Source organism: Filicampus tigris, chromosome 1 (genome assembly GCF_054856515.1).
Source record: "Filicampus tigris isolate MCC_2025a chromosome 1, RoL_Ftig_1.0, whole genome shotgun sequence".
Taxonomy (NCBI): Eukaryota; Metazoa; Chordata; class Actinopteri; order Syngnathiformes; family Syngnathidae; genus Filicampus; species Filicampus tigris.
In genome coordinates, this window is record NC_141217.1 from 7,617,834 (window position 1) to 7,641,467 (window position 23,634).

General features: G+C 39.7%; 1 protein-coding gene across 5 annotated transcripts in view; it reads left to right on the forward strand.

Moving 5' to 3' along the window:
- The window catches only part of celsr3 (cadherin, EGF LAG seven-pass G-type receptor 3), an 83,088-nt gene that overhangs the window by 42,762 nt on the left and 16,692 nt on the right, over positions 1-23,634 (forward strand). For all 5 annotated transcript variants that reach the window (XM_086049841.1, XM_086049855.1, XM_086049864.1 and 2 more), the window contains 16 exons: positions 958-1,121; positions 2,509-2,634; positions 5,519-5,688; positions 5,779-5,964; positions 7,286-7,396; positions 7,498-7,666; positions 13,527-13,668; positions 14,042-14,162; positions 15,065-15,248; positions 16,479-16,580; positions 16,669-16,763; positions 16,868-17,077; positions 20,473-20,668; positions 22,027-22,215; positions 22,298-22,472; positions 22,969-23,136. In XM_086049841.1, the coding sequence (XP_085905967.1) occupies positions 958-1,121; positions 2,509-2,634; positions 5,519-5,688; positions 5,779-5,964; positions 7,286-7,396; positions 7,498-7,666; positions 13,527-13,668; positions 14,042-14,162; positions 15,065-15,248; positions 16,479-16,580; positions 16,669-16,763; positions 16,868-17,077; positions 20,473-20,668; positions 22,027-22,215; positions 22,298-22,472; positions 22,969-23,136 (2,508 nt within the window). The remainder of the gene's footprint in view (positions 1-957; positions 1,122-2,508; positions 2,635-5,518; positions 5,689-5,778; positions 5,965-7,285; positions 7,397-7,497; positions 7,667-13,526; positions 13,669-14,041; positions 14,163-15,064; positions 15,249-16,478; positions 16,581-16,668; positions 16,764-16,867; positions 17,078-20,472; positions 20,669-22,026; positions 22,216-22,297; positions 22,473-22,968; positions 23,137-23,634) is intronic.

Consider the following 23,634-nt stretch of genomic DNA (forward strand, 5'->3'; position numbering starts at 1 on the left):
GCTTTACTGCCGATCGTTCGTGTGTCCCCCGAAATGAGAAAAAAAAAATGTTGTAGTGGTTTACGGCTGGCCTCTGGGTGCTGTAATCACATCGGCTGCGTCATGTAAGCATGTGGAAACGCTGGAAGGATCAGAGAAACGCTGCAGACATGGCCTCGGTGGCATGTCTCATCTTTTACTCAGCACTGGCATCCAATGATCCTTTTTTTTGTTCATATTTTTTAAAAATAAATCTCTTGTTTGTGTGTTAATGGAGAGGAAACACAGTCTTCTCCATTTGATTTATGATCTTTACCAAAGCCAGCTTTGAAAAAGGAAATAAAGGAAAAATATTCACACTGGAGGGCGCAAATGTGACAGCGACAGCACATGGATGTCTTTTTTTTTTTTTTTTTTTTTATGTAACGTGACATCTTCTTTCTCCCCACATTCCCTCAGCTCACCTTCTGTCTTTTCATCCACCTCTACACTTGTACTCTCTTAACATTTGCTGCAACTCACACTTAATCTGTTTATTCATCTACCTCCCCAGCTACCCCCTGTCATCCTTTTATCATTTTTTGCCCCCATTATTACTATTATGATTATTATTTTGTTGATGTCTCCTTAAAACCGTCCTATTTTATTTTCTGCCCTTGTTCTCTGCTTTGTCCGCCGCCTGCTTTATAATCCACTTGATGTTTAACGTCACTCATATTCAATCTCTTTGTTCCTTCATCTATCGGCTTCTTTTCCTTTCAATTTCTTTCTTCCCTTGATTTTTTTAGAACACCATTATCCTTTGATTTCTCCCCAAAAGCTATGCTTACTCTGCCATTATTATTTCCTCGGACAAGATATTTAATGGGTTTGTTTAATCCCCATCTTCTGTCCTTTCTTATTATTGTCTGACAGAGTGTGTATCAAAAAATTCGACATTTTACTTAACAGCCTATTCCATATCTCCTTATTTCTTAGGTCTCTTGATCTGACTGGTCCATTGTTCCTGGGTGGGGTCCCCAATGTTCCGGACAACTTCCCGTTTGGGACCAGGGAGTTTATTGGCTGTATGAAGGAGCTGCACATTGACAACAAGCCGCTGGACCTGGCCGGCTTTATTGCTAACAATGGAACGCTGCCAGGTTAGCAATACTAATATCAAGTCATAGATAACTTTAGGGGCTCTATTTTCCTGACTTGCCTAAATGTAGCGCTGTGCTTTGCAAGCCTCTGAGAGGAGGTGGGTTGGACTGGATGTTTATAATTTTTCATTTCACAGACGAGCGCAGCCTTCATATTTAAAAGTGGGGTGGTTTGTGCTGTTGCGGGCGTGAACACAGTCAACTTGATCCGCCTCCAATCAAAGCGGTTCCTCTCATTCCCTTTAAATGTGATGTAATGGTACCCTCATTAAGTATAGAATGAGCTGGTGACTTAAATATGACAGCAGACTTCATGTATCTATCCCCACCACTGATCATTTGTGTACTCCCCCCACCACAATAGTAGAGTCCTACCGGCCAGCAGTGATGTGAAAGTTCATTTTCATTTTCTTTTGAACTCGTTCAAAGTGCAGCACACACATTTTAAATTGAACTAGTTCAGCTCGTTTTTGGGACTAATGCTACGTTCACACTGCAGCTCAATTCCTATTTTTTTGCCCATATGTGACACATATCTGATTTTTTTCATGCAGTGTGAACTCTACAATTCAGATTTTTTCAGGCCGACTTGGGCCTCTTTCGTATGTGGATATAAATCGGATGTATATGCGATGCGTCTGCAGTGTATGAACGCTCATTCGCACACATCCATCCTAGACGTCATCAAAATCCCAGTATTTCCTCCACACGGGTGGGGGAGAGAGTGCTCAGGAAACTACTGACATTGAGAGTCTGCAGTTGTTTTGAGTGGCAATTGTTATCTTAACATTTGATTTTAAATTAATCCCACTTGAAACATGAAGCATAAAGTGGACATTTGTGGCGATAGTCATAATTTAGCCAAGCAGATGCCTCATTTATTATGTGCGGCAATGACGTGACGTCGTCTTTAGTAGACGTCTCCATTAAATGAGGAGAACGAGGAACATCGCCTCATATTCCCAAATTGCTACTCTGCTCGCTACTCTGGCAGTATGAGATGATCAAATGAGTAAAATAAGCCCCTACACATGGGAGCATATTTACTTCTACAAACACTGCCCCACGTGACGTCTTTTTGTTTGGGTGCACGTCACTCGACGTTGTGCTTTATGTGCATTGTGTGTCACATCCTGGATGCATTGCCTTCACGTTAGATGATGCATTTGAATTTGTAATGTGAAACGAGTACATAAAAAGATCGGATCTGAATTGGGCATCACACCCTGCAGTGCGAATACAGCCTAAGTTCAGCACTAGTTCGACTAAGGACTAGTTTATAGTTTGGTTTTCTTTTATATACTTTTTTTTCCAAATGCATTTATGTGTTGCAATGTCCATCAAATGTATGTTTGTAACATATGATGTTTACCTATTTCTTTGATAGGGTGCAGCGCCAAACTTCCCTTCTGCAAGTCCAATCCCTGCCAGAATGGGGGAACCTGCCGGGTCAGCTGGGAGACATTCTCTTGTGACTGTCCTCTTGGATACGGCGGAAAGGACTGCAGCCATGGTAAGACCCTATTTCAGTTTCATGTAATACATTTTGCTATGTAATTCAGTAGTATATATATATATATATATATATATATATATATATATATATATATATATATATATATATATATATATATATATATATATATATATGTCTTTCGGTTCTCAGTGGGCTTTATTAAAGGGGTGAAAGAGGTGAATTGTGGGTGAATTTATTAAAAACTGATCATTCAGAAAAAGTATTTTCTACCAAGAGAAAACTAAGGCTGATGGTTGCGCTCAAGTCCGAAACACAGAGTAGTGAACAGACCAAAAGTGATTCTGAGCAGTCAATGAGGGCTGTGACAAGGATGAGCGGAATGTGGAGTGGGTGCAGAAGGCAGGCTGGAAAATGTGAGCAGGGTTAGCTGAATATTTTTATAAGTAAAAGAGAGTTTGTGGAAAGAAAACAGTGACAGATGGTGAGTGAATGAAATTTATACCAAATGTTTGAAAACGGAAAGTTACTGTTTGATAAAAGTTGGATGAATGGTTTAATGGACATGTGTTGTTCTGATACCACTTTTTGGCCCCGATTCGATTCCGCTACCTGGCTGTGCAGTATCGGCCGATGCCGATGCTGTACTGATGCTGATTTTGAAAAATCTAAATATAAGCGGAATTTTTCTTGCAATAAAAGAATTGCATACTCACTTGGATGTAAAATTATTCATATTTAAATCATCACTTGTGAAGTATCTGTAGTACTAGTAACATATACACACAGAATACATGTGTTGAATAAACAGCCTATTTTCATAGCTCTTCGTGCTGGTGAGAGTGAGACATGGGATACATACTGTATTCACATGAATGTACACTTGTAATAAAGCAAGGTACAGCATTCGTAAATCTAAAATATATTCTGTGATCCTAATCAAGCCCCCACTGTGTTTCGTTACATTTGTATGCTGCCTGAGGGCAGGCGGTCTGGTGAGTGCGATAACAGAAGCAAAATAGTCGCTCAGTCCGTTATGTGTTTGTAAAAATGGTTAACACCTATGCTGTTTATGGTTGCTCTAATCGGTCAACTAGAGATTTTATTTTGTGATACCGGCAGTTAGGGGTGGGTGACCTGGCAAAAATATCATATCACCAATTTTTAAAAATAAAATCACGATCACGATTTTATCATGATTCTTTTTTTACATTGTTTTTTTTAAGACTAATTTGCACATTTCTGACCATTTTCCTCATTTTAAACATATAGAACATATATAAAAGGTGTATAAAAAACTCTTAAAGGGAAAAAAATGACATTTTAAGTCAGCTAAGCTTTCTGAACAGGTTTTAATTTGAATAGTGACAATTTTTATCAAAATGTGCAGCAAATGTAAACATAAAAGGTAACATAATGTAAACATAAAAACACAGCTCGTAACACTGGTCTGTTTTGAAGAGGCTTTAAAGCCCTCGTTTTCCACTGTTTTAATGGGAATCATGTCTTCAGCAAGGTAATGAGTCACTGCCTCAGTTACTTCTTTACACTACTTGTTTTTTCATATGGAGTGCGCTTGTTAAATGGCTGTGTTACCGTGGGTTGCGTTAGCTTGGAGCTAGCGGCTGCCTCTGGCTACCATGTCTGATCTCCGTTTGCTTTGGCTGTCGGCACTGATGTCCGAACTGAGTCCCTGCAAACTTTGCAAATAACTGGTGTGCGCTTTCTCCTCCGAGGAAAAGCCAAACCAAAGCGACACTGTGGATGTGGAGTTTCTTTTCGGGACCAACTCTGCTTCGTGGTGACTTTCCGCTATAACTTCCCGCTATACAAACAAACAGGGAGTGTCACGTACCGTGCATTGTGCGTGCTTGATTGGTTGGTCGTCAGCGGCTTTGCGCCGCCATAGAGCTAAGCTGTTTAGAATGTGCCATGTAGAAGATCAAACGATCTTTCAACTTTATGAGATCGTAAACACCGCTTAATGATCTAATGTCGTGATATCGCCCGCCCCTACCGGCAGTGATTCAAATGAACTGTAGGCAAAAACAAATAAGTTGTTTGAAAGAAGACACAGACAATGGCTGTCAAATGTTCAACGTGACAACTTCACACCAATGGCCACTTTATATCACGCTCTGACCACTTTATAGCAATTTCTGTTTTCTTTTTGGTGTGCAGTGAGTCATAAGATTACCTTTGATTGTAAATTCGAGGCAGACATGATGCTTACCTGTTTGCATCCCCATTCAAGATTTAGTTTGAACTGACGTTCAACATTAATCTGTTAATTATGTACAGTAGGAATACAAATTTAATACGTTGATGGAGCTTTATAGAACATTTTTCATCTGTCTTGCACACATTTTCACTCAATCACAGCTTTTTACACTCAGTCTAGTTGATGTCTGCTGAGCAATGTGTTGTGAACATGTGTCTCTTTGTTAGCAGTTAGCAAGCTAACACTAGCTCGAGCAGCTTCAAGGGTCCGTCGGAAAGTCGAATCTCAAATTAAGGAGGGAACAGTGTGTTTTTTGCCCTGGCCATGGAACAGTGGACCAGTTCTACACCCTCGGCAGGGTCCTTGAGGTTGCATGGGAGTTCGTCCAACCAGTCTACATGTGTTTTGTGGACTAGGAGAAGGGATTTGACCATATCCCTCGGGGAGCTCTCTGGGGGGTGCTTTGTGTGTATGGGGTACCAAACAGAAAATAACATGGTTTTCGATCATTTCAATCATTTGCAAATGCACTATACTCTTTCCATGGTTCCATGGTTATTACAAACACACACACAGTAATGTATTTCATCTCTATCACATTTCTTCTCAAGTCCAATGACTCATAGGATGACTCATCATCATTATCGTCATCCGGGATGTCTCTGACCTTCCATGCATGATATCTTCTCATCTTTTCTGCAGTGATGCCACACCCCCATCGCTTCCTGGGAAACAGTGCCCTCTGGTGGGATCTAAGGAACGACGTGACCATCTCCACACCCTGGTACCTGGGCTTAGTGTTCCGAACCAGAGCTCGAGAAGGGACGTTGCTTCAGGCCCAGGCCGGCCAATACACCAGCCTGCTATTCCAGGTTATGAAACACGATTTTCATTGTTTTGCTCTTAGTCATGTTTCCTTGGTTACCCGATTATTTTTGCTGATGTGTTCCATCCACTTCCAGGTGACAAATGGTCAGCTAGTGTTCTCTGTGACTCGAGGTTCTACCAGACCAGTGAGGTTGAGGCTGGATCAGGTTCATGTGGCAGATGGGCGGTGGCACGACCTCCAGCTAGAGCTACGGGATGTTCGCAGTGGCCGTGAAACTCGCTATGTCGCCACACTTCGCCTTGACTTTGGACTATATCAAGTAAGGGACATGAAGCCAAAAGAAATGATCACATATCAATTTTAGAACTAAGCTGAGAAAAAAATGTCAAAAAGTCAAATATGTCAAAAAAGCCAAAGTCCTCACAAAGACAAAGGAAAAGATGGTGCACACGTCCACCAGGCATGGTCCACTCCAGCTCTGTTGGCTACCTCCTCCAATTTGTTGCTAGGCAGAGTTCATAGAGCTGTATTAAAACTATTCGATAGGCCAATGAAATGTCTGTTGGCCACACCAACTAGGCTGTTTGAATGACAGAATTGGGGTTGTTGGGGCCACAATTCACACTTCTTCTCATGCACTGAACGAAGCAAACATTGCAGGAGCTCTTTGTAGACAAGCCAGTTGATTGTCTGGCCCACACTGAAGGGGAAAACGCTGTAGTTTGGGTTTGAAATTCACTTGTTCTGTAACTTTCCTGACACACAATCATATAGTCCACACGCTAAGGAAATTACCCTTTTTTGTATGTGTATAAATTAGTTTCACAATTGACTCACTAGTCAATATTAACAGTAATAACCAAACACTGTAGGGAAATGATAACGTTGGCTATGGTCATGCTCTTTATAAGAGAAGGATGATTCTACAAATAAGACCATTATGAATGCCCAAAGATTGTATCTGAAATCAGCTAGCTAGGTTGGTGATGATGTTTGCAGCAGTCGACATTTGATATTATGACCTACTGCTTCTTAATTAGACAGTGATTACTTTTGAAATTGTTTGGCAGTGACTGTCAGCCAAACATCAATTCTTACTGCTGAAAGACTAACACTGTAAATGGGACTCATTGATTTATATTTCATGCTTGATGTTGACTGTTCCCAGCCACTGCTGCTTCACGATACTTCCATTGTTATTACTTGAGCATTGGCTCTATATGCATCGATCTTATTTGATTGTTTTCTTTTATTTAATGTAATAAATTGTCTGCAGCTCCCCTGTCATCAAATGCTATTCTTTTAGCCTAGCTGCCATTAAGTCAAATATAGTACTTGGTGTTATAATCACACATGAAAATATACTTTAGACTATTCCACTTTAAACATTTAGAATTCCCTGGCAGTTTATCTTTTTTTTCTTTTTAACCCAATCTTTTTTTAATATATATTTGCATTAAAATAAACTTTGACACCCTTGATATCTTCATTCCTAATACATTACTGTTTTACAAGGTTAAACACGGCTATTCAAATGAAATCAGTATGTTCAAGGAATTCAGTTTCCATCTATTATTAATGATAATCTTTTGCTTTTTCTCTCCCCCTTTGACTTTTCACTATCTTTTCCCCTCCATTAGGGAACGGCAATAGTAGGAAATGAGATTCATGGATTGAAGGTGAAACATTTGCATGTGGGAGGAGTGTTGGGCTCCGGAGAGGTCCAGAATGGGATTAGAGGATGCATACAGGTGAGACTATATGGATGAATTAGTAATGATGGGTGGGCTCAGAAAGAGAAAATTATTTGTTCTTAAAAAAACACATGCGATAACTCTCTCTTTCTTTCTAGGGTGTTCGCTTGGGTGTAAGACCGGACGCCCCTCCCCTGCCACGCCCCTCCAGAACTGTCAAAGTGGAGATCGGCTGCAATGTCGGGAACCCCTGCATCTCATCTCCTTGTCCCGCACACAGCCGCTGTTCGGACCAATGGGAGCGGCACACCTGCTTATGTGAACCTGGTGAGTGGCTGGGATAACCTTCACCCACCTCGGAAAGTGAAATTGCAAAAGCTATCTTCAGAAAGAGAGCGAGAGGAAAGTAATGATATTTATTAGGGCTGAGACGATACACTTTTGTCCCCTAACCCTAACGACGTGGAGGATTTTCCATCTGTGCTTAATCCATGTACTGTATTTCAAAATTGTTCCTGTCATTCGTCAACCATCAGCAAAACGAGCATTCTTCATTGACGGATAGACGGACCCGTCCATCACATAGACGGAAAGCCCAGCTCTGATGATTACAATTGAAAAAATACACCTTATTTGCATTTGCTTTTTCAGACTATATATCAATGGCTTCATTTAACGGGCAACTTTCATATTTTGGGGAGCAATTTTTTTCAGATTAATTCCATGGACCTGAAGCAAGACTTTTATTAAACGTTAAAAATATTACAATACTGTATACAAAAACAAACAATTGTTTTTCTAATTTTATATAATCAACATGTTTTATTTCTTAAATTTACATTGTGAATAGCAGCAAACTGTGGCCTGTTGTCCTCTACCCTTTGCATTGCAAATAATACTGCTATCATCTCCCCCGTAAAAACTGAAACCTCTCCGTTAATTCTGTTTCTCATCTCAATCCGGAATTCTGGTATATACACTGCCACTCCCACTTTACCTTGTTTGTCCTTAGATGTATCAGTATATATTTTTAGATAATGGTAGCATAACTGGTAATGTAACCATCTACTCCACCCACCTTTTAACTGGGTGATCCTAGGTTTGTCCCTTCAGGCTTGGCCAATGACTGAGTGACATCTGCTCGCAACGAATATCCAATGGCATACATCCCAATTCTACCTCTAGTGATGCTTTGGAAGTAGTTAGAAATGCACCCGTGCAGATCCTCAGCGCCTGATTTTGGACTACATCCAATTTTTTAAAACCGTTCTAGCCCCTGACCACAACTGCCTTCTAAAGGCGGCTGATTGGAATAAATGGCAGGTGCGCTGAACAAGGGACCGCCCACCAGCACCCACTCAGGTGCTCCAAAAAAAATAAAAATGAGAGCAGAGACATGACATTTTTGTTTGTTTAACATTGTGCCGTTAGAAGAAACGAGTCTATTTCAATGAAGTATGGAGTGGAAAGAACAGATATCTGTTTTCAAATGTGGGCAGTAAAATTAAACAAGGTTATCAGAAGAAAATAATGCTGAAGTAAAGGACCTGTGAAATCTACTTAAGTGCAGTAACTACTGGTAAGTGACAATTCATTACTTCTTGTTCTCACGACCACATACGTCTAAATAATGTTGAGTTGAGCTGTTTGAATCCATCCGTCATCCACATGAAACAGAGGAAGAAACTGAAACTTTTGAGAACCTTAAGAATAGACTGAATTTGATGAGGCAGATGAGGAAAGATTAAAGCAGAAGTAATCACAACAGCGGGAGCAAACACATGAAGAATAGAGCCAAAAAGAGAGTTGGAGGAACATGAAATGAAGGGAGGGGAGGAGCAGATGGCTTAAAAATGGTAATGTAGTAAGTCATGAAGTAAAAGTAATAGCATATGGAAATACTGTAGACAGCAGTGATTTGGGGCGGTAAAACAAGAGAAGAGAAGAAAGAGAACTTGAAAAAGTCTAATCAAATAGCCTGGAAACACAAGCAATACATTTCATGAATAGCTCTAGGTTAGAGGAAAAGGATTCAAGGCTGAATCATTAAATGGGAAATCAACCCAAACATATCTTTTTCAAGAATATGTTCCCAGCAGGCCCACTAGTTGAAACACGCCATTCTGATTAATATTGTGTTTGTGGAATATGAGTTAAGCAGCAAAATACATCCCTTTTTCGCCAACTCGGGGGGCGGCCATTTTGTCACTTTGCTCGACTGAAAATTACATCACAAATGCTCAGTGCTTAGGTAACGACCAGTCATGGCTCAGCTTCAGAAAACAGATGAGCCGTGATTGGTCGTTACCTGAGCCCTGAAACACTGTGATGTCATTTTCAGTTGACAGAGGTGTCAAAATGGCCACCCCCAGAAATGGCTAAAAACGGGTGGATTAATAACTCCTATTACACAAACGCAATATTAATCAGAATGCCTTGTATCAACTAGTGGCCCTGCATAGAACACATTCTTGAAAAAAAAAATGTTAGGGTTGACTTACCCTTTATTTAAGCAGAACAAGTTGCTAGTGAAATGAGTCAGAATACACGGACTGCCATTCTCAGTTCTGTTTGGATTGTTTACATGGAATTTGCTGTCAGCACAGTGCGAAAAAAATATTTGAGCAAAAAAAGCCATTGAATTAAGAATATAAAGTCATATAGAAAATACCCATGCTGTAAAGTTGTATAATGGTGTGCACTTTTATAGCGCTTTATATCTACATAATGGGAATATAGTCAGACTATGTATGAGGGAGGAATGCTATGTTGTGTGTTGTTGTCAAGGGTGCAGATGAGATTTTGGTATACATATTGAAAAAATATCGATATTGCAATATTGCCTCATGCAATATGCATATCGCAAAGACATGCAATCATTTTCTTATGAAATTGTAGGCTTTTATCTGAATTTGACCAGTAAGACCGAAACTTAAATGTGCATCGCCAGCCAATAGTTGAACATTATCTATGGTAATTACAATTAATTAGCTAAGAATAAATTGATCTTATTTTGCTGCATGACACAAATGTATTTCTTTCATTAGATAATAATAATATATAATTATTTTTCGGAACATGTGAAATATTGCAATAATATCAATATCGCTATATTCAATAACCATATGGCATGTTTTTCCAATATCATGCGGCCCTAATCACACGTCCATGTGGTAAATTGCCATAAAGCTATTTGAATTTTTTAAAAATTAAGAAAGTTAGAGCTCAGTCGTTAATCAAGAAAAAGTTAGGAAATGAGACCATGTGCTTGCAGCAAAAATGGAGGTAGCAAAAGAAGAGTCAGGGAGTGTGTGTGTGTATATTGCATGCTGGATGAAGAGGATACACTGTGTGTTCAGAAGCTTCGGGCCTAATAGTTTGGGAGAGGAAGCACGGGGGCATTGCTGTTTCTATAGCATTCTCCACTAGCCCCTGAGCTAATTCTAACACCTTGGCTTATTTGCATGGAACACAACACATACATCATATGCACGCACACACAAACAAAAACAGAATCACACACACCAAACATTTGTAAAAAACAAAAACAAAACAAAAATAAACCAACTTCCTGCACATGCTCTTGTTTATTTTAAACTACAGCTCTCATTATCTTTCATCAGCACAATGATCATTAAAAATGAAGAAAGTTGTACAATGAGTGCAGCCCAGAGACAAATAAAAATTTAATAACAGCATAGAGGGGGAAGAAAATAAAGAGAGAGAGGTATGCGCTCAATAATTCCCTTTCATTTGAGAGACCAAAAACATGCAAATGACTGTGTATGCAATTGGCCCAATAAAATACATTACGCATAGTTTTAAAAAGGGCAAATTTGTTCACATTTTTCCTAATAATATATTTATTGATTTTGAATAAATGACAAACAAACTAAAATATACGCATACAACCAATCAAAAACACACTGTACAAAAACAACATGCCAAGGTTTCCACACTTGAGGTTCACAATATGCCATTTGCAGCATGCTGCAATAACTACAACCTGAGCTAGCTTCTGTAGGCAAAATACTGATAATCCAATCGCTGATAGCTGCGTGGACTGTAATTAAAATGTCTCCTTACAGTTTTTAATAAAACTGCCATCTGTCACCTGGCATTGTTGTCAACGTAACAAAAGACATCAGCCAATGCTGCCAACCCAGTTTGATCAATAGATTACTTTTATACGCTACATAAACACATCTGACACACTGGTTTTACTATTAACTGTCTATCACAAATCTGAAACATCATTGATCTGTTTATAAAATATGTGCCTGATTTTAATGTTCAACACTTCTGCTTAGTCATCCACATGACTACTGCCGATCACCTCTGACTAACATGGCACTGGAGCCCTTTTCTGCTTAGAATATAATCCAATTTTTCTCCAGTTGCGTTCTTCTTCCGCAACCACAGCCATCCTTACAGAAAAGCAGAAAGTCACAAAAATCTCAAGGAAAAGGCAAAAGTTATTCAGAGTTAATACTTTGAAGCAGGCTGAAATGAGGCCTAGTGAAGTGCACAAAGTAGTATTTTATGAGAAAATGCTCAGAATTTGAGAATAAGAATATATCTTTATGAGGACAAAAAGGTGTACCATTATGATAACAGACATACTTTTACTGGAACTCACTATCATGGTAAGACATTTTACAATATTACAAAAGTGGAATGTAGACAACAGTCTTGTGTATTATTATTACTATTATTACGCTTATGCAAATAGTGAATAATTTGTTGTTGTCTAACAGTGTGATTATTTTCATCAGTTTTCAGTTCTTCTCATGAATCTTAATGACAACTTTCAAGTATACAATTTGGTGCTGGTTCAAATTTGGATTGTTGAGTCAGGATGGAGGTCTGTGACCCACCAGATGAAGTTGTGGCATCTACTTTTCAATATGCATTACCAATACCTACAGCACTGGATTGTTGTGATTTCTCAGTAAGCCTTGGCGGAGGTCTGCCCTTTACAGAATATGATCAGATGTTGAAGTCAGAAGCAGTAGTCCCAAAAGGTCTTTTTGCACAACTATATAGTGTTATAATATACTGTACTGCAGTGTTTTTCAAACTTTTTTGGGTCAAGGAACATTTGTTTTATTGAAAAAATCCCACAGTAAAGTATTTTATAATGTTTCACATTGATACTTACTCAATATGTAACATGGGCCTGTTTGGATAAACATGCGTCACTAATTCCTTGTCTCTAAACAAAGACAAGAGTGTGATCGTACTGAATTGATTTCTCTCTGTGGCATTTCACCCTGGCGACAGTATCTCAGGGAATCGCAAATTGTAGTTTAATGTAATAAAAAAAAAAGGATTTCCTTCTAGAAGGTAACCTGACAAGAGTATCCACAAAAACTGTGAGAGAGAAAACAGCCTGAATGTTTCTTAATTAAAAGAAAGTCTTAATTAATTTTACATTGAACATGTAAAATTATCTGCTTCCATGTTCTCACACGCTCATATCTGTCCACATCTGAGAGCGGGTCATTCTTTATTCTCCTATATTGTTGTCTCAAGGCCCATGTCATTAAAAGTGTGTGAACAAAGCCAAGGCCGTCATCACGGTGCTCTGTCAGTTGCCATGGTGAAAAGGTGGAGACGTATAGGGCTGATAGCTGTGTATGTGTGTGTGCGCGCGCACATGCATGTGTCTATGAATTTGAAAGCAATACAGATACAGTAGCAGTAAATAAAATGACTGACAGAAACAGAATGCTGACATTGATTGTAGATGTCTTACTAAATAATCATGCTGAATGTATGTTTGTTTTTGGTGTCTTCATGGAATTATGATATAGAGCAACTGAAATGCTGGAAGGGTCCACCATTTTTCATCAGTGCTACTGCGAGGTGACAGCTGCTGTGATATTTACCCTCAGTATATTTACAAAATGCTCACTGCCAGCAAAAATATTCAGACAGAAGATATCCGCAAAACATATTCACAACGTCTCTCTCTTTTATCCAATCCATAAATAATATGGTTCAAGAGAAGATCACAGCTTCTGCTTAGGCACCAGTGTACATTCCCACGTATTTGACAAAGAAAATGAGCTCTACATAATTTTTAAGGATATTTGTATTTTGCTCCTCACATTTCAGCAAAACGAATAGGCAGTGTTTTTTTTTTTTTGTTTTTTTTTTTATAAGGACACTTTCTCTCTTGCAGGTTACTATGGGAAAGGCTGTACGGATGCTTGCCATCTGAATCCGTGTGAAAATAACGCTCAGTGCCACAGGAAGCCCAGCTCGTCACATGGATACATCTGTGACTGTGGTGACAACCACTACGGACAGTACTGCCAACACAGGTAAGTGTCTCTGTTACAATGCATATATTCATTGGCAGGATTACGCAACACCCGCAGGACCAATTTCTGTCAAACTTTGTGGAGGCTACTCAGAGGCCCAGGTTGAACCCATTCGAAAACCAGTACATTGTGCCGAGTGCCATTCTTGCCTGTCTCTTATCATTTTCTGAATATCCCTTGTAAGAGTCAGAAAATTGACAAATTATAGGTAACAATGGTGTAGAAGTTTTCAAGTGATTTACTGAGGTGCCATTTTTTAATCGTAAAAAATTGACATTTGAACAAAGCTATGTTGACTTTTCATGTCCAGTGTACCAGTATATGCTTCAGTAGTCCCCCCTCACAAAATTGACTGTCTTGTGTGCACATTTAGGATTGACCACCAGTGTCCCAGAGGTTGGTGGGGGTCTCCCACCTGCGGGCCTTGTCATTGTGATGTCAATAATGGCTTCGACCCCGACTGTAACAAGACAAGTGGACACTGTCGCTGCAAGGTAGGACAAACGCATATGGCATGCGAATATTACAGTCATTATGCTATCAAGTGTCAAGAGGTGACATCCTTCCTATTTCTGTCAACTCTCCGCCCAGCAGGCCAACGGTAGCAGGCCCTAGCTTGCCATTCAAAGAGCCCTATGAACATATGACTATTTGCAAATTAAGTGTGTGTTGTTGAAAGTAAAAAACAAAACAAAACACACACTTAGGCTATAAGAGTGTAAAATAATTTTCCTTCCACCAAAGTGTTTGGTGGCAGTGTTATAATAGTTTTGTATTTTTCCTGAAGTCATTTTGCCTTTTTTTTTTTTTTTTTAAATGTAGTTAGTTTTAACTATTTTTTAAAGCGGGTTTGTTAGTTTTATTTTTTTTTGAAAATTCTTTGTTTTAGTTAAGATTTTATGAGTTTATTAGTGATAGTTTTAGTTTGTGTATATGCATGGAGTATTTGTTGAGTGCAAGCTTGAAAAAAGTCACAATAAGCATTAAAGTATTAAATTATAGCGAATTACAATTACCAAAACGACCTTCCTTCCTTTGTACATCCGAACAGTAATACCAATATAAATGCATTTGAAATTAACCCTGACAGTTCATGTATGAATGAATTGGCAAAGACGAAAACATTGCTATGGTTATAATTAATTTCAGTTAATTGAGTTTAGTTTAGTAAATGTAAAATCCAGTTTCAGTTAGACTTCATTTTATTAAAAGCCCTCTCCGTTTAAAATTGAAAATGTTTTTTCAATTTTAGTTAAAGTATTATGTTAGTTTTGGCTAACTATCATAATCTTGGTTGGTGGCACACCTTTAAAAGAGCAACCTACGGTAGATAAAACGTCACAAGATGTTTCACATGACTCTCCACTTTGGGACATTTCATTGTACGTGTATTCAGGAGTTTCACTACCGTCCGCGAGGCTCAGACAGCTGCCTGCCATGCGACTGCTACCCCATCGGTTCCTTCTCACGAACATGTGAGCCAGAGACCGGCCAGTGCCCGTGCAGGCCCGGCGTGATTGGGCGCCAGTGCAACACGTGCGACAACCCATTTGCTGAGGTCACAAACTCAGGGTGTGAAGGTGAGGGCTGCGGTTAAATTCTCATGTGATTAGGGATTATTTAAATGAATATCCAATATACTGTACCTGTAGACATTGTCCAAACCAACAAAATGTCTTTAAGTAGCCCAGGATGCTTTGTAGTGTACTGGGAGTCAAAATTTGTGCAATAAAGCCCGCCTACAGTATCATTGTTGCAACTTGTGAAATGTAGTAATGCCTGTAATGGGCGTGGCTGGAAATTTTTCAGTAGGTTAGCCAGGATGACCCAACACCTCACTGAGGAGTGGACATACACACGCACACGATTTGCATTCTTGGAACCCTCATCTCTGTAACCGAGAAGTCATTGTTTATCATACCATTCAAAGTCAGGTTTTCATGAAATAAAATGCACACATATACAAAACCTTGCCCACACACTCATAATAGAAGCAGGAACAAGTCAAAGTAGAACGTAACGTTTTGCTAAACTTCATTTATAAGATATGACATTTCCTTTGCCGTTGCTTTGCTTTTGTGTAATATCACATTGTTTACTTCTATCTCATGCACTGATTCGCTAGCGAACAGCCATTCAGAGTGGGCAATTGTCACCAACACAATTTTGCATACTACAGTCAATGTCTTATTCATTCAAATCTAATCTAAAAAGCACAGTGACACAAAAATTGCAGTCTTCACAATTCTAAACCTTGCTTTTTACTTAGGTCTGTTCCTGCTTTTATACTATTATGAATGAATGTGTTGGGCAAAATTGGTATGTGCACATTTTATTTCATGAAATCATTACTGTGGATAGTATGATAAACATTGACTTCACAGCCATGTTGTTTGGTTGCTGTTCTTTGTTACTTTGTGTGGGCCGTTCACCGCCTGTTGGGTGATTTTGGTTTGTACTTTGGCGTAGAAAGACTTTGACTTTTGTCACTTCCGTGCCCTCTCTGCTTCTGGGTCCAAATTCTGCTCCTCACGTCACAACAGCTCGTGTTTCTGAAAAAAGTAATTTCTTGCCTTTTCTGTGTTTTTATGTGGTTGAACACTCCAATCAAAAAACAATGAGTACAATTGTATGATACCATAGATTCACATCTCAAGATTTGAAAGTATCTCCCTTTTAAATTACTATCATTGGTCCATAGGTCTTAGTCCATTTTAGTCCGTCTTCCATTCTTCTCTGCATGTAAAGTGACACAAGTTTTCCACATCATTTGTGACTTGCATGATATTACGCCCACTCTCTTTGTGTAGTCATTTATGATGGCTGCCCAAAAACCATCACTCAGGGGATCTGGTGGCCGCGCACCAAGTTCAACCTGCCTGCTGCAGTGCCGTGCCCTAAAGGTTCTGTTGGTGAGCCCAACTCATCTCCATACATGTTGTGACGTTTTGAAATGGTGTTTCATCAACAACAAAAATCCTGTCTTTTTTGGGCTTGCAGGGGCTGCCATCAGACACTGTGATGTTGAGAGAGGCTGGATGGAGCCAGACCTTTACAACTGCACCTCCCCTCCATTTGTGGAACTCAATGCTGCTGTATGTTGACAAGTGGCGCTCGGGATGTAAAGAAAGCATAAGATATGCCGTTTCAAATTGTAGCTGTTTTTTTTACATTGCCATATTTCTTTGTTTTCATCCAGCTGGATTCACTTGAACGCAATGAGACGGAGCTGAACACAATCATGGAGAAGAAGCTCGCACACCAACTCCGTGATGTGACGGAAGCGACCGGCCGCCTCTACGGGAATGACTTGCTCATCGCAGAGCGACTGCTGTCACGCCTCCTCACCTTCGAGACCCTACAAAGTGGCTTTGGACTGACCGCCACTCAGGATGCACACTTTAATGAGGTAGCACATGCCTAGCTATTTTCAAATTTTCGGCAGACAAGAGTGCTTATTTACTCTGATGATGATTGGAGGGTCAGCAGCAGGGGTAAGTATAGGTTAGCGGTGAGAATAGGAATACAGATAAGTAAATGAGCATAAGAAGTGTATTGAAAAAAAGATGTGTCGATAATGTACTTTGACAAGGTCCGCATATCGAAGTCTGAATACTAACAGGCTTCCTAGAATTCAACAGGTAGGCAATGTATGCACGGTGCATCATTATTTGTTTCTTTTTTTTTTTTTTGTCAGGGATGGCTCAAATGATCAGTTCTTCTTCTCTACACAAAATCGATTGATTGAATTGAAAATGTCACTGTCATCATATAACTGTAACCTGCTCGATGTTTGGATAGGAATATTTTTATGTTTGTTGGTTGATCAAAGGACGGCTTTGAAATTCGGAATAATCATGACAGCGTCAATATGCTGTTGTGCCTCCCAAAACAAAATATATTTTGTCACTTTGTCAACTTCAGTCATTTGTATGGCAGAGCTTAGAAAGAAGGAAGAAAACAGGCTAATTAGAAGATCTAGATAAAACTTAATAGTGGCAGGACATGACAATAACTGACTCTCCAATAATGACCATCTTAAATCAATTTAATTTAATTTGCATTTTTGTATTATCAAATGTCTTCTCTAATAATAATATAAAGTATTCTTGAATTCAATCAATTAATATATGTCGTATTGCATCCATTTGCTAGTTTACTTCTCAGCCCGCAAAGAAGCAATTGAATTCACTCTGTCAAAAAGACTAGTCACAAGTCTCATTCATGTGTGAAAATGGAAACCTGTGAAATTCAGCACTGCACGGCCAGTTATGCCTGCCGGCACGGTGAACCGTGACATTCTGACTGTATCATGAACTACCGTACAGTAGATTAAGCCAGCATCTCTAATCCATGTAAACGCAATCAATTGTGTGCGATTTTAGTTCCACAAAAGGATTACTGCCATGCTACTGATAATTTCGTGTTTCCATTGTTACACTAAACCTCGACTATAGCTACACATGCAACAGCTGGGCATGTGGTTATGGAAGCTCAAGACTAGCAGGCAATGTTTCTATGGCAGTGCAGTGATGATAGCTCATCTAATATTGCAAATGCATCCCGCCATACTACGGTGTCTCATTTTACCTGATATGATGAGAAAGTGCGAACATTTGAGCACACTAATACGCTTTCCAGTCATGCAATCGTTCTGTGAGTATTCAGCTTCCTCCTGTCACTGTAGTGAGAATGATCGTTGTGTACCGCTTCACCTCATTGATGCGGAGAGGGAGGATTTTATTTTCAAGTTTTGCATTTGGTCCTTGCAAGATTGTGGCAAGGCAAGATTTTTAACAGCCCTCTTGCACTTGCAGCTCTGGCGACACACTGTGCTGAGGAAAAGGGCTCAGTCATTGTTATACCACTAAAGATGTGTTGCTATAGAAACTGATGTGGTTGGATAAGCAATATATTATCATCAGTGTCTTGTAATTACAGTGCTTTGAATCATAATTTAAAGTGGAAGTCAAACATATATTTTTTAAGAATATGTTCTATGCAGGCCCACTAGTTAAAACACAGCATTCTGATTAATATAGTGTTTGTGGAATATGAGTTAAGCAACAAAATCCACCCCTTTTTAGCCATCTCTGGTGCCGGCCATTTTTTTCACTTCTGTCAACTGAAAATGACATCACACATCCTGAGGGCTCAGATAACGACCAATCATAGTTCAGCTTCAGAAAACAGGTGAGCCTTGATTGGTCGTTATCTGAGCCCTGAGGGTCTGTGATGTCATTTTCAGGCAACAGAAATGACAAAATGGCCGCCCCCATAGATGGCTAAAAATGGGTGGATTTTGCTCCTTTAACTCATATTTCATATTAATTATATTTTATTGTTACAACTAGTGGGCCTGCATAGAACATATTCTAAAAAAAATAATTTGGGTTGACCTCCCTTTTAAGGAAATGCTGACCTTTTAAAGGAGAAATGTTCATGTTTTTTCCATTGTGTTAATGCATACATATTTTCTCCCATTATTTTATTCGCGTCTCTATTTTCATACAGTCACAATGCCAACAAGCTTTATGTCTTTTCTCTCTTGCAGTTCTACACACACAGAACGCACACATTCTAGTTTATAGCTTTAGGAACAGGAAATTGCACTCTCTGAGGAGTGCTATTAAATAGAAATGTAAGATTCTCCCTTTCTGCTTTAATATTGTGGGAGATGCTGAACACTGTCACTCCTCCAAAGAAATTAACGCATGGAAGAAGGATACCAACATTATGATTAGGGATTTTATTGTTAGTTTGGGGATTTGTGAGGTTTGGGCATCACAGTCCAAGTCATTACCTTGAGTGATCAATAGAGACAGAACAGTTGTTGTGGCAACCCAAAGCCATCTTAAAAGAAATCCTATAGCGAGTGAAATGAATGCCCACCTATGTCAGTCCTTCATCTGAGTAAAGAAGTATGTGCTATAAACACTGATTCCAAATGTGTCATTTTTAAATATACGGTGTACATAAAATTAATCAATTACGCCCATTCTTTTCATCAGTGAGCTTCTTTCCAAAAATTGACCATGCACATTAGGCCCTGTTCTGTATGTGCATTTGTTTTCAGTGTTTTTCGGCCATTTGTCTACAAGCAAACAGCACTGTAGTTCACATATTATCTTTTTGTTAACATACTTTACCAGTGAGATATTCATGCATAATTCCTATTTTTAATAGATTTGTGCAAATTATTCAAGTTTAAGGCTTAATGCATTTGATATCAAATTTCTGTTGTGTCCAGATTTGTAGTGTGTTTGTTTCTTTTCAATACAACACATACTGATTGATTTTTTTTAATGTGAGGTTGTACAACAGCCTGAGTTCTTGGTTTTATTTTGCCATTTCCTACTTGTCAACCCCTCTGCAAATAAATTCAGCCAACCTTTTTCTTTCTTTTACAGTTCATTGCTTTCCGCCTTCACTGCACTCTGTTACTGTCTTCTCCCCTAAGCATCATGATGCTCCAGTACATTACTGGATTATCATGACACTTCACCCACCCCACTCCCACAGGCTCTCTGATCATATATGATCTACAAACAGAATGACGAAAACATCCAAACAAAATGCGATCTTGTTTTTTTCTTCTTTTTTGCACAAACTCAAGAGTGCTCCATCTTCCTCTCTGCTACTTTGTAATTTTGCTATTTGTAACACATACCTATGACATCAAGTGACATAACAAAACAGATGTAAAGATGACGGGTTTAGGTCTCCTACAAGAAAAGCAGATTTATCTTGTTGCTATTCATTCCAATTTTTGCACCAAAAATGTTCTCCTTTGGCCCCTTCCAGAACATTCTGCGGGGTTGCAGCGTGCTGTTGGCTCCTGGAACAGAGGAGCTTTGGCGCGCCCTCACCCAGGGTCAGAACCACATTCCGAGCGGTCCGGCTGAATTGTCAGAGTTACTGGAGCAGTATACGCAGAATCTGGCCCAAAACATGAAGCTCACCTACCTCAACCCCGTGGCACTTGTGGCTCCCAATATTGGTGAGTTGAGTGACACACATACAGACGAGATCCAGCGAACCATCAGTCAAACATGTTAACAATGAGTACAACATCAGTAACATGTAAATCATCACAGATGATGGGCTATGAAATGGGCTAGAATGAATCCTTTTACATCGGGGGATGCAAATGATGGCCGCAGCATAGAGATGAAGGATGCACGCACACGGGCACACGCATGCACCCCCCCCCCCCCCCCCCCCCCAGCACACACACACAGGAACGGAGGCTTCCATAACATGTACAGTGCCTGAAGCATTTGAGCATTGGCCTGCATTTAGACTTAAAGCTGCCAAATGAACAAATTTGCTGAGTCTGTCAGACAGATTCTGCTCATTTCATATAGAGGTTACCTCAATGTGCTTCACAAAATTAAATATTCAACATTCAAAAGCACTCACAAACAACAAACACATTTAAAAGTAAAGTACAGACATAAAAGGTCCTGTACCTAGGTCACCTACTAAAATCATGAAAAAGAATGTACAGTGAAGAGCTATATTTTGGAAAAACTGATTCTTGCGCTGTCCTCTCTGATTAGCAAGCTGCATGTTCCATAGTTTTTTGGGCACTATTTTCGTGACAAAGTCTAGCGCAAAGCGCAATCTAACTGTGCACATGGGTGGAATTTTCTTTTTTTTGCTAATTTCCTAGACTTTACACAGGTAGAATTGGGCATAACGGGGCATTTGCACCGTTGTGCACCATTGTGAGATGGAACGTAACTGAGTCCTGGCCAATCGTAGGAGCAGCCCTCATTTGCATTCAAATCAGGGAGGTCGGCGCACATGCCGTGTTTGACATTGCAGAAACAGAATAAGATCACTAGAGTCCATGCATGAGATTGGCGCTCATTAAGTGTGTTTATACAGGTAACCTGCAAGATCTCCCCTTGCGGCTGCGCATGTGACATGGGCATTTGGAGAGCGCTTAGCACCCACGGCCGTGCAGCCTTGTGTGCCGAGTAGGAAATACAATAACACTGGAAATACAATGATGGTTTGTTTGCGCGAAAAAACTATTTTAAAGACTCTGAAGGCAATTGGACAAATTTTGTCACAACCACTCAATTCAACAAGTGCTATAGAGGAGTCATTAAACTATAAGGCCAGATTTAATAGCAGATGCTCAAATTGTATGTTCATACTAATGGTTAGCGAATGCTGTTGGTGGACATGTGGCACAAGTTACTGGCGACAGCGTGATGGTATTAGAATTGTTAGCGCAAGAGGCAAACTATCCCTGGAATTGCCATTGTTACAGTTTGATCCTTTTTTTATTCACAAAGATAACGGATATGTTTGATAACAATTGCTTTTGTTCTCTCTGCGTTTTAGTCATGAATCTGGATCGGGTGGAGAACCACACCCATGTGCGGCGACGTTTTCCACGTTACCATACCACGATGTTTCGTAGTCAGGCTGTGTGGGATCCCTTCACCCATGTGATACTGCCCCCTGCTGCACTGATGCCACAACGTCAACAGCAAAACAACTGGAAGGAAAAGGAGCGCGCAGAGAAAGAACGTGAGGATACACGCGCAGAAATGATTCAAATGTGAGAGTTACTGACAAAGAGAAGATACAAATGTAGACTCCTCCCTTTCAGATGTCCCACATCTTAACGTTGTTCAAGCGCCAGTCAGCTTCTCAGCCAATCAGACAGAGTACACCGCAGCCCGGCGCACAGTTGAACCGCCCATCACCATCGTCATTTTGCTCATCTACCGAAGTCTGGGTGGTGCACTCCCGCCCAAATATCACACGGACAGACGAGGAGTGCGGTGAGAATTGACAGGTTTCACAGTCATCTGTGGAAGCTTTAGTTCTGCTTAAGGAACCAGCCTGAAATTCTCTGTATATGTCTATAATGCTCACTGAGTCTGTTTGACTCTTGCAAAAGACCGCTTTTAAACGTAGGCTGTTTGAAAAGTTTTATTTTTTATGGAATGTTAGAGACAGTAGTCGAATGTAACACTAGTCTTACTGTAGATTACTCGCTCGTAATAATGGTAACAACAGGAACAATCTTTGAAGTGTTGTTTTGTCTGAAGCTCCGTAGCAGGAGTACCTACTCCAAAGTGCAGCGAGAACCTAGTTCGGAACATTACATAATTGGCATAGGGTAAAAGATGAAAGAAGGCGCATTATGGGAAATACCTTGGTAGTCTTGGGCATTACCTAACGGAGGATTAGCATGAGAAAAATCCAATCGAAACGTTTAAAAATTGGTCTGTAAAAGATGGTCTCACTGAATGAGGCTTGTGACCGTGTTTCCAGACTTCCCAGACACCCAGTCATGAACTCCCCAGTGGTTACCATCTCTGTCTATAACAATCAAACTTTTGTGGGCGGACATTTGGACCAGCCCATCCTACTGGAGTTTAAACTACTGGAAACAGCCAATCGCAGCAAGCCGCTGTGTGTGCAGTGGAACCACAGCAGCCAGTAAGTTCACAACAATGTGATTTGTGTAGTTGTATTCATACAGTATATTCAGTCTTTAGCCTTTAGAGCAGCGGTGGACAAAGTTTTGTGCTCAAGGGCCACTTTTGACTTGTACGACAGACAGATGTGCCTGGTTATTTGTGGATGAGAGAAAAAAAAAAACAATTGTAAAATTGTATTGTGGTGCGACTTTTGGCTTTACCCATCAGGGGTCACCGCAGCAGTCATTGCATAAGACTATTTTAAATAGTTTCTTTTCAAATAATAAAATTAATAGAATCTCTCTCTCTCTCTCTCTCTCTCTCTCTCTCTCTCTCTCTCTCTCTCTCTCTAGTATATGTATACAATTATTAACTAAAAAGTGTATATGCATTTATATTGTTTTAGCAATATTTGATAATTGTTTTCTAATTTACAATTAATGACATAAATTCCTGAAAAGAAATACATAAATGCATTTTAATTAATTTGACCATGTTTTGGAAAAAATCTGCTAAA